We start from the raw sequence: 12,040 nt of genomic DNA on the forward strand, positions 1-12,040 counted from the left end.
TAATAAAAATTATTGTAAAAATATTTTGGCTTAATTTTTCTAAAATTATGAAGGAATTTGATCTTAATCTGAGTGAGTTTGTTGTGTGCTGCACTGTTTTCAATGTGTCAAGGAGAAGTTCGTGGGAGAGTCCCTTCAGTCTGGGAGGACAACAAGGCTGTTGGCTTCACTGGGGCAAGCATTCGCCTTTGCTCCCTGCTGCATCTGCCAGTAAGGAGCTGGAGATGGTCTGTTATGACAACAAGGTGCAAAAACCCAGTAGGTCAGCAGAAAGACAAAGACAGGCCTAGACTATGGAGAAATAAATGGTATCTGGTGGTGCAAATGATATCTGTTGCCCAGGCATCTTTTTCGCTGGAGTATGGCTATTCTGCATCTGCGTTCTCTGTGAATCAGGGTTCTTCCCTACAGTGCCATCTATGACATTTCAGCTAAATGCTATCTGCTATGTGCTGCATTTTCAATTCTCTACAGGTGGGAAAAACAATACTAATTGAATTTGGAGATGGTGTTTACTCTTTTTTGGTATTTACTCTTCTGTTTTGCTTCAGAAAAAGATTTTGCATGACTAAAGCAAGAAATAATTGCAATTGTGAACTGATTAAAAATGGAGTATTTTTTTCCTACAGAAATTTACTGAAAATTTTCAAATATTGCTGAAATTACTCAGGAAGTTAAGCCACCTATTTGAAAAAAGACTTTCAAAAGGTGATAAGTGTGTATCCTATCTGAAATATTCCTCGGACTGTATTTTATCTTGGCACACAGATTTTGAAACATTGGTGGGCATTAAGAGCATAGTTACACATTATTTTTTAAATGACAAATCCTTTTTAGATATTTTCCATCCACTCATCTTCTGTTCCATGTTTCATTTTACTAGATCTTGATGTATGAATTAAACTACTGAAATGTGTTAAAAAAAATCCTCCAGCTGGAAAATGGAGATAATATGGGAGACGCTGAACAGGTCAAACAGGTTGAATGCTTCAGATAGGTTTTAGTTTTAGAGAAAAATGATTGCATTAGCAGTTAAAAAATGGATATGTGGTGACAGACAGCTGCAGTGCTCTTCAAAATCAAACAGCTCCTATGAGGGTTTTGCAAATTGCTGTTCTACATCAGGATAATTAAGACAAAGTGTTGAGGTTTGGCTGTGGATTTTTCCCCTCTGTATTTAGAAACATAGTAGAATAAAATTCTAACTTGATGCTTTGTACTTACCTATTCTTATTTAATTTACAGGTATTTCCAGATTCTCTGAAAGAACAGATCTATCTGAAAGAATGGCATGTGTACAATACATTGATACAAACCATTCCAACCTACATTGCATTATTTCAAGAACTGAGAGTACTGGAGTTGTCAAAAAATCAAATCAGCCATCTCCCAGTGGAAATTGGTAAGTTGGTTCAAGATACTCAGCAATTTATACTTATGCCATTTAACTATATTCCAGGGAAATGAGCAACCATGGATATTCTTATTTGTTTACTGATAATTCCCTTCTCACTTTTTTCCAGTGAACAGTCGCCTCTAAATTTTTACAGTTATCTGGCTGTATTTGTTACTTGCCAAATTGTATGCAATACCATGTGTGTAATATATGTCAAATATGGGAAAAAACATTTCTGTTATCTCTCTAGAAGGTTGTTATTGCTTGTATTTGAGTAGATGGAGAGTTCTTCCTTAGAACAGGTGGTGTTTTATGTTCCTTATAGGTTAAGAAAAATAGAAGTATTACAGAACTGTAAACCTCAAACAAGATTAATTGAAACATAATATTGTGGTAAAAAAGAATAAAAAATATAATGCTGCTTAAAATCCATCTTTTGAATTTTATGATGAGTTCAGTAATGATCCCTATTCATTAAAGTGGTATATCCAATGTGACATCAGGATTTTCAGAGGAAAATAATTCTTAATAGCCTTTGCTATTTTAAGCTACGTAATAACAAGAATTGTAGTGTTTGGCTCTCCTGTGTTTTCTGATCTTACAAAATAAAAAGCCTGTCTAAAAAACTGTAATGGTTTGAGAGGAAGAGAGTTGCTGTAATCTTTGAGAGCTGAAGGCCACTATGAGGCCCCCATAGTCGAGTCTATGCTCTCAGGTGTACTAATACCTCAGCCTTTGTTTTTAAATGTCCTATGCATTCCCCATGACTGGTATTCCTTATGTACACTGAGAACTAATGACTTTCAAACAAAAAGATAAAGACTAAAGTGTCCCCCTCCATAGTTATAATAGGTTTTACTAAGAGAAGCAGGAAGTGAGCAGCCTGAAACAAAGAAATGACTGCTAGACTTGTCTATTCTTTTTTACTCTTTTTCTATTCTATTAGTATAGTAACATCAATGTCTTTTATTTATTTACTAACATATTTTACACAGAAGATTTCCCACTTACATGGAGATATATTTTATAGTTTCAACCTGGCAGCTAAATAAACTAACAAATCATAAACAAGACACAAGCACATAAAATAAACACTAACTCTTTTGTCAACACTTTGACCATGGATCTCTGATGGGTCAGTGGGTTTAATGGACAAATACTTTCTACCAGGTGGTATGGAAGAAAGAGTAAAGTACATAGTTCCTTTCCAGGGGCTACTCTAAACCATTAAACATAAGGTTTTAAGGGGTTGCTGCTTAACGATCAAGGAAGATGAAGGCTAAGAAAGTTTTTCTATCTTCTTGTAATATTGTGTGTCGTTAATGAAAATGTTCCCAAAGAAAAAGTGATTACCAGTGCTAATAAAGTCTGTTTACAGAATAAAGGAACAAAACAAGATTGTTTCAGGTAACCAACTCTCTGCAGAATGTAATGGGTAATGTAGATGCCACACCAGACTTTTCTTAGGAAACAAGGAAGAAAGTTTCAAATGATCGTAGTAACAGTCACAATTCTTTCAGTTCCTTTTAAATGATGTGATTTTGCCTCATGGATGACTTTCATATGCTCCAATACGCTCATCCATTTATGTTATATCCAAGGTGTTGCTTTTGTCCTTTCAATGTTTTTGTTGATTTTTTTTTAAATGTAAATGTTTGACTGGAAGAGCTAGTGAATATTAAAAAACTATTTGCTGTAGTTATATTACAATGTTATAGCATTCACTGTCCTCCTCTTAACAGTTAACTCTTGTTCAGAAATTTTTTTTTTCAAGATTCATTAAATAAGAGTGGGCATGACTGTACTAAAAACTCATCTGGAGAAACTTAGATTTGAACCTTTCCTTTTGAGACACTGTATAACCAAATTAACTGATTTTATTAGCCATATATGCTATTTATACAGCAATTCTACATCACAGAATTAATTCTAGCCTATCCAGACAAAGATGCAGATTCACCCAAGTAGTCTGAAAAGAAGTAATACAGAAAAGCTACTCCAGGACTGTGCAACTGAACTGTTCAGCACTTTTTTGCCAAAACTGCCTAATGATTTGCAGTCTTAGTGAATGTCCTAGGTCGATAGACCACCTAATAGTAATGCAATGGAGCTGCCCTTGTTGTTATGGCATATGTTGCAGACAAGCTGTTATTCTCAATTTATATAATACTCTCTTTGTTGACATGTAAGGTGGTATGCTTGCAAATAGCTGTGCTTTTATTTCATGTACTATATATGCATGAAGACATAAGCACAAACATGTATTGGAAATGTTCGTTATTTTAATAAGATATTCTTATGAAGGGTCTTTTATATTTTGATGTTTTTAGATGCTGCTTCAGAATGAAACCTCTCATACTTTAGTCATCTAACTGCTAAATTATCATAGGGAAAATAATCGATGTGGATTTGGTTTGAGAGTTCTATCTAACCAATGAGTGAGGACTGATTCCTAAATCAGAAGGTAAGGTCTCTGGAAAGGTTAAGTGCTGAGATATTTATAATTTTGTGTTCTGTTTACAAAACAACAGCAAGTAGGTAAATATCACAGCTAAAACATACTTGAGAGTAATGACAGATGGTTGAAGTTGGTAGTGACATGCATTCTGTTGAGTCTTTAATCTTAAGACAGAATTGAAGCCAAATTTAGACCAGCAAATCATCCAGCAGAAGCTAATCTGGTGAGCCATATTTGGAGTACTTTTGATTCTCATAAGAGGGCTTTAAAAGTGTGAGAGGATGAGAGACGGTAAGACTATTTTTAGTGGAAAAAAAGTATTGCTGCTGTAGCAGTCTCTGCACTAAAATATCTGCAGGAACTGAAGTTCATGTTCCTGGTTTACCTGATTTAGAAGGCATGCTCTACTTTGAAGAGAAGAAAGGCCTGAATCCATTCTCAGATATTTCAAATCACACTCTTGGCTATAATCACCTATGCACATGAACAGATCAAATTTGTTTCAGAAGACAGATGAGAACACTTTTTAATTGATTCTTTTTGTGGAATAGCAAGTATTTTCATTGGAAGCAAGTAAACAAAAATTGAGAAAACTGCAAAATGGAGCCATTGTGTGTTTCAAAGTTGTGTGGTCTGGTTTTCCCAGGAATAACAGAAAAAATTATGAGCAGGTGTGTGGCTGGGGGACTTTTTTGGCAATGGCTTCTGGGTGAGTTTGCAGTTCTGGCTCTGATTGCATAGTTGCAGTACAGTCGCTGTATATCAGTTAGTGCTAGTACATTAGTGTTTGCTATAATTGAAAATATCCAATAGAATATATTCTCATATTCACAGAGGAAGTAGTGAAGCACACAGAGGAAGTAATGAACTGCACTTTTATGTGATACCGAAGCTTTTGTGCTGAGATGGGATAGTGAGGCTGTGTCAGGATTTTTTGTCTCACAAATTATTCATGAAACATCTTAAACTTAAGGGTTAATAAAACCCTTTGTACCTCATTATGTTCTCTCACATTTCTGATATTTCAAATAGTTAAGAAGAAAAATAAGACATATTTTAATAAGAAATCATAGGGATTTTGTTAGTGTTCTCCCTACCTCACAGTATAAGATTTCATTTGTGCATACCATTAATCTGATTTCCTAGTACTCAGAGGGGAAAATTATAAGTAATACAGTTTTAAATGGCTTCTAGATAACTAAAATAGCTTTTTCTATTAATAAGATTCCCAGTGTGCTGATATGTGAGTTTCCAAGAAGAAAATACATATTCTCAGTTTACCTGCAGTGTAGTTCTAAGAAGTGGTAGACTCGTCTCTTACCCTTGCCATTTATTCAGTATTGAATATTATCTGTCCAACAGTTCAGTCTTGTATACACCTAAGGAAAATTTTGTTTATATTCCCCATTTGAAGGGTAAGTATTAAACACCTTTTTTGTAAGTTGACTGTTCTTAGGATGATGTCGGTTACTTTAAGGCTAGCTGCTCAAATGATGACTTGTTTGTACTGTAACTGCTGGTAAGCTCCTCAAAATTTAACCCTTGGTTAGTGCATCACAAGGGTACAAAATTGTACTTTTTATTGGACTAACTAGACAGGAAATAATATTTTTTTCTATTCATTTGCTCAAGCTGTCATAATTAGCAATATTGTACTAAAATGTAATACAAAAATACCACTTTAACAAATTTCAACATCACTGGATCTTGCAAAGGCCTGTACTTTATTAAGCTGAATTTCTTGAAAGGATTTTAAATAGTGCCATTAGGTACTGAGCTCAGTCTGTAAACACTGCCATGAATACTACTCATTACATAAATTATTTTTGCTAAAAGATTCCTATCTATTGACTTTGTCATATTGCTTTATGTAACTACATTATATATAACAATGTTAGAACATGCTCCTTCTACACAGAGCAGATTGGTATTAGCAAACTCAGCGATTTATTTCTCAGTCTTTCACAGTGACAATGTTGGAGGCTATGCACATCATTCTGGTTATAATGGAAAAAATTTATCCCTGAAGAAGCTTTCTCAATTTCCAAGGTGATCAAAATGCAATACCTTTCCCAGACAGTTTACTTGGTGTTTATTTCTGATGCTCAGAAAGTGTTTTCCAGCCTGGAAACTGAGCATGTACTCTACTTTGTCCTTGGGAGATACACCCTTTTTTGAGGATCCCCAGAATGATCAGAATCCATGTTTCAGCTTATCTACTCACATGAAAAAAGGAAGTCACATACTTTTCTATAAAATTTCTGATCTACCAAATGTCTTCAGTTCAGCTCATTGCATTTTTGTTTTCATTAATTTCCTTTTCAGTCCTCACCCTACCTTTTTTTTCCCTGAAGGTGTGTTTCTCTACCATGCATCCCACCAGAATTTATTAACACTTTTCTACCTCAATTTTGCTACAGGAAAACCCTTTCTTTCCCCCTACCTTACACTGTACTAATACTCTTCTGACCACAGACCTAGATCCGAAGCTTCATCATTTTTTTTGTAGTACTCACTTGGAATTTCTTTCAGCATGTTTAAATTTTTTAATTGAACATGTGAAGGTTGGTTAAAGAATCAAATTTTACTAGCCCAAGGTCAATTTGTTACTGTTCTACAGCTTTTAGAAGCTCTAGTGGCAAGACAAATGCTTTTGCAATTTTGTTATGCAAATAGAGTTTGGGAATTCTTCATCTCCTCCTTTGCTTGGATGCTTTGAGCAGAAGAAAAAAGAAAAAGAAAAAGAAAAAGGAAAAGGAAAAGGAAAAGGAAAAGGAAAAGGAAAAGGAAAAGGAAAAGGAAAAGGAAAAAGGAAAAAGAAAAAAATTTGATGTTTCAACTGTTACCTGTAAGCTTGAACATCAATATCTCCTTTCAGATAAATCAAAGGCAATGGCACTGATTCAGCAGAGAAGACTGGAAATAGGAGTTTATTTGTCTTGGCCCATAGGAAGCTGCTATCAGATCATTCCAGATCAATGCAAAAATTTTCTTTGCATTTTACTCCAGATTAAACAAGTGAATCTCAATTTGATTGGATAGGACTCTTAGATAACAAAGGCTTTCTGTAACCTCAACACACTTTATTAGAAGCACTAATGTAGATTTGTCTAAATGGTGAAGCTGTATTACCATTATTGCTATGCTGCATTGCCCATCAGAAATTATAGAGTTTAATTACTGATTTAATTTTTTTTAAAATAATGAATTAAAAATTTAAACTGGGAATAAATGCTATCTTAGGCAACAACAATGGCCTTGCAGCTCCTACTTAAAAATAAAATATTTTTAATGGTGAAACTGCCAGGGAAACCATGGATTTCATTAATGCTTTTACTCTCTCTCCTCAGAAAACACAGAGATATTAGCCGTTTAACTCCCTAATTTGTATTTTTTATGTAACTGAAAATTCAGAGCCATTAGGCATAGTTAACAGTATTGTAGCAGTAGTGATTTTATTACTACTGCTTTTAATTGAGAAGTAGTGCTTGAATATTATTTGAACGCATAGGTGGCAGGTGTTGTGGTCAAATGCTGCTTTATATTTGTGCAGCTGTGAAGTGGGTGTCACCTCCTCTGTCCCCTCTTAAGACTGCCTTAATGGCTGTATTGCATGCTTATTAATATTAAGCCTGGTGGTGGCTGGGCACCATAGCTAAGAGAGTGGAGAAGTTCCACACTAAGAAGGTATAAATATGTCCCTAATTACAGATTATAGGGTAGTGAAAGTCATTCATACTGCCTTACCACCCCCATCACTGCCCCTAGTTGCCCTACTGTTACTGCAATAAGCTCCAAGTGTGGGTGAGAATGGCTGGAATCGTATTGACAGTTAGGGTTTGAAGGTTATTTAGGGTTTCACTGCTCCCCAATTTTGCACTCCTTCAGCCAAGATACCTGGGTTTCAGAATCCTGATTTGTCATGAATGTTTTCATATAGAGGTATATTTGTGCTCTTTCTCTGACAAAAATAGCCTAACAGCCTTGTTTAACAGATCTAGGGGAAAAGGATAGTGACAATCTTACTCCTTTTGTCTGAGAAAGGAGAAGATCTGTCTGTAACTATGATTGCCAAACTCATACAACCTAATTCTGCCTCTGTGTAGATTGTTGCTTGTAAGAATTTTAAGCAGCTTTTTAGATGAAGGAATAATTAGAAATGTGGAGCTGAACTGAAACTAGGTTGAAATGAAAAATTTATAAAGGAAAAGCAAGTTGCGCCCAACTAATTTGGTTTCTGCCCATCTTTTGAGAAGATGATTGAGATTCAAGTAGTAGATCTTGTCTATCTGGTATCCCATAAAGTCTTTGATACAGTGAACTATGGAAAGCTAATGTTTGAATCTAAGAAAATGGATTTTGATGCAGCAATTTAAAAAATGACCGAAGGACTTGCTAAAGCAGAGGCAACAAGACAATGGTTTGAAAAGAGAAGCTATCAGTCAGGAGGAAGATAACTTCTGGAGTTTATCAAGAATCAGTCTTCAGTTTAATTCTTAATTATTATGAGTAACTAGGCTACTGAAATTTTCTGCAGTTTGGGTGTTATTATCACTGCAGAAAAAGGAGAAAATATGAAAAGCTGGATAACGAGGTAACCTTTCAAAAAAGTAGAGAGAATAGATTCATGATTACAGAGTTCAAGGTCATGTACTGAGGAGCTAGTAATTTATGCAGCAAGTCGTGAGTACAATAAATGCAAATAATTGAAGAAACAAAATTTCTAATATAACAGTCACAGAAGAACAATCTGGTTATGATACATACACAAAGTTGTGGTCACTCAGATTCAAGAAAAGTTACTCCAGATGGGAACAGATGCAAAAGAAGTCTATCAGGACCTTTTGTGGAGGGTCATTTTTATTTTTTGAAAGGAGATTAGAAGAATTAGCTTATTCAGGCTTGTAAACCAAATTCTAATATATCTGATACCTATGAAATCATCGGAGAAGTAAAAGAGCTATTTAAAGACAAAATTGGCAAAAAAGAATTAATGGTTATAAAGCTTCTATGAATAAATTCAGACTAGCAATCCAAAGACCATTCTAAATCATGAAAAGGATTAAACTTTGTGACTTTGTTTTTCCATAAGAGCAATGGATGTAAAAAAGCCATACTACTTTTAAGACAGAATGTAATAAACCAAAAAATAGGATTATGTGAAGTGGTGGTGTAAGGCTTTTATCCACAAGGTCCTGGCAAGTCCTAAAGGGAGAGTCAATCCTTGATTACCACTCAGCTGTCAAGTGGCATAACTTAATCCACTGGAGTGCCCAGAAGTGAAAAAACTGTTACACAGAATTGCAAGAGATCGCTCTCTGCAGGCAGATCTCAGTGAATTGATTCCCACTAGTCTATGTTGTCCTGAGTTTGTTATCAGAATTAAATTCAGTTGTAAGACTCATGGCTTTTCCCAGTAAAATTTATAATCTTAGCCACAGTAATTAATGGCATTTGACTGTAGATTCTGTAGTGTACCTCTGTCAGATTAAAGAGAGTTTATATATGACAAGAAAAAAATGTGATGCATGTTCTACTTGCTTTCTCATACCTGCAAGCTGGGACAAACCATATTGTGAACATCGACATACATGCTAGAAACTGTGAAAGGAGAAAAAAGTTTGAAAAGCCATGTTTTCAGAAGACAGGAACGTCAGAAAGGAAAGCTGTGCTTGTGTCCATCATTCTGCCCAGAAAGGCTATTAAATTTTTCATAAGTTTTCTCTTTGTAAGCAATTCTGCTCCATATCTCCTAGTTATGCACTGGAAATGCAAAGTTAGACAAGAGGGTGACTAGGATGTTGGTGACACTAGATTCATTGTGTACATTAGTTCTCTAGCTACTAAGCTTAGTGGAAGCTTAGTGGAAGCTTCAATATTTTTACCTGTTGCAACCTGTAGAGATTAATACAATGGAGTTCTTACTGTATACAACTTGTCTATCACCTGTAAGAAAAATTTGGGTGGTCCTGCCATAATTTGAAGACAGTGGTCTGTCCAAGGGAGACTCTGGGGCTGTAAATGTAAAATGTTTTGCGTGATTTGGTGGCTACTAGTATTGGTCTTCAAACGGCATGCCTTTGCCTTTGACAACAGCAGTTTCTCAGGGAAAAAAATATGAAGCTTTCTGTTCCTTGTGTTTTCTCTCTGTCCTTTTCTGTGGAAGTACCACCTGTTCTCTGGTAAGGGTTTCCACACATTGCAAAGGTTGAGCAGCTCTAGAAAAACTTTTGCTTTGGAGGGCATTTAACTAAGTCTTAGTGCCTTAAGGATAAGCTAACTATTATGATACCATTTTGAGTGCTTGAGATGTACTGTAGACAAATTCTCTCGTGTCATCAAAATCTCATGAAACAATAGATTCTTTTTAAAAATTTGAGTGTAAGTGGAAGACTGATATAATATAAAATTATAACTCTCTTGTGTGTCTAGTCTTGATCTGCTAATATATAGTCTGCTTTGAGAACCTATTGAGACAAGATGCTGTTCTTTCCCAATTTCCTACTGCTGAATTGCATCTAAGTTTCTTACTGCTGTTTTTCCTTGTGAATGCTGTATTCAGTCACTGGTTAAAAGGGAACATGAAAGGAATATCACTGATTAGAGGGAAATATTGCAGATAATAACAAGCTGAGTGGTACAGTTGATTTGCTTGATGGAAGGGATGCCATCCAAGAGGACCTTGACAAGCTTGAGGAGTGGGCCCATATGAACCTCACGAAGGTCAGCAAGGCGAAGTGCAAGATCCTGCACTTGGGCTGGGGCAGTTTCCAATATCAGTATGGACTGGGGTGTCACTGGATTGAGAGCAGACCCACAGGGAAGGACTTGGGGATACTGGTGGATGAAAAATTAGATATAAATTGGCAATGTTCACTTGCAGCCCAGAAAATGGGTTGTATCCTGGCCTGCATGAAAACAAGTGTGGCCAGAAGATCAAAGGAAGTATTTCTCCAGCTTGTAAGACTCCACCTGGAGTAGTGTGTCCAGTTCTGGAGTCCTCAGCACAAGAAAGACACAGGCATTATAGAGTGGGTCCAGAAGAGGGCTGTAACAACTCTCCTATGAGGACAGGCTGAGAGAGTTGGGGTTGTTCAGCCTGGAGAAGATGAGACTCAGGAGAGACCTTTTGCAGCCTTTCAATGTATGAAGCAAGCTTATAAGAAAGATGGAGAAAGATTTTTTACCAAGGCCTGTAGTGACAGGACAAGAGACAATGTAAACTGAACTAGGGTAGATTTAGATCAGATGTAAGGAAGAAATTTTTCACAGTAAGGGTAGTGAGACACTGGAACAGGTTTCCTAGAGAAGTTGTGGATGCCTTATCGTGGGAAGCACTCAAAGGCAGGTTGGATGGGGCTTTGGAGTAGATAATCTTTGAAGATCCCTTCCAACAAAAAACATTTTGTGATTTTGTAATTCTATGATCAGCCATGTAGTGCAACAGCACAGCTGTCCATAAAATGTTTCTAAACCTTTTTTTACTGAAGATTTTGTAGTGCTGTAAGTTGAAGAAAGAGAGCCTTAAAATTTAGTATAAAGAAATACTTAGATGCTTTTCAGTTAGCAGGCAAGTTTTTCAAAGTGGTCAAACCAAAAGCCAACTTGTTTACTTTCAACTGAGGTCGATAGGTGTCTTCCCACTGATAAAATCAAGAGCTTTGCTAGTCTTTGCTGCCTGCTTCAAACTCTTGCCAAAAACATTGCTGATTAAGGGAAGTCCATATGAGTGCAATACAACGCTATTGCCCAGCCCTGCCAAAGTCAGTGACCACAGCAGAAAATATTTTTTTTTCTCTTACTCATTAACACATTAAGGAGTTGTTTCTTTGCAAACTGAGTATGTCTTTTATTTTCACTTTCTTCCTTCTTGTTTTTTTTTTTTTTTTAATGTGCTGATTTTAATTATCTTTCCCTCACAGGCTGCTTAAAAAACCTCAGAGTACTCAATGTGAGTTTCAATAATTTGAAGTCAGTCCCTCCAGAACTGGGTGACTGTGAGAATCTAGAAAAACTGGATTTGTCTGGAAATATGGAAATAACAGAGCTTCCATTTGAAGTAAGATAACAAACTATGTATCTTCCATCTTTTTTATTTGGCTTATAAGGTATTTTATCACAATCTTAAAGAAATTTCTTAACAGATTAAATCACATTTCTTGCAGATTTTATTAGTTGTTGCAAAA

At 35.8% G+C, this 12,040-nt stretch overlaps 1 protein-coding gene across 1 annotated transcript in view; it reads left to right on the forward strand.

Moving 5' to 3' along the window:
- The window catches only part of LRRC2 (leucine rich repeat containing 2), a gene marked incomplete at its 5' end in the record, with an annotated part of 42,067 nt that overhangs the window by 6,142 nt on the left and 23,885 nt on the right, over positions 1 to 12,040 (forward strand). The window contains 2 exons of the mRNA XM_010180833.1: positions 1,246 to 1,402; positions 11,777 to 11,913. Coding sequence (XP_010179135.1) covers positions 1,246 to 1,402; positions 11,777 to 11,913 — 294 coding nt within the window. The remainder of the gene's footprint in view (positions 1 to 1,245; positions 1,403 to 11,776; positions 11,914 to 12,040) is intronic.

The sequence above is a fragment of the Mesitornis unicolor genome, unplaced genomic scaffold (genome assembly GCF_000695765.1).
Source record: "Mesitornis unicolor isolate BGI_N332 unplaced genomic scaffold, ASM69576v1 scaffold4393, whole genome shotgun sequence".
NCBI classification, from domain to species: domain Eukaryota; kingdom Metazoa; phylum Chordata; class Aves; order Mesitornithiformes; family Mesitornithidae; genus Mesitornis; species Mesitornis unicolor.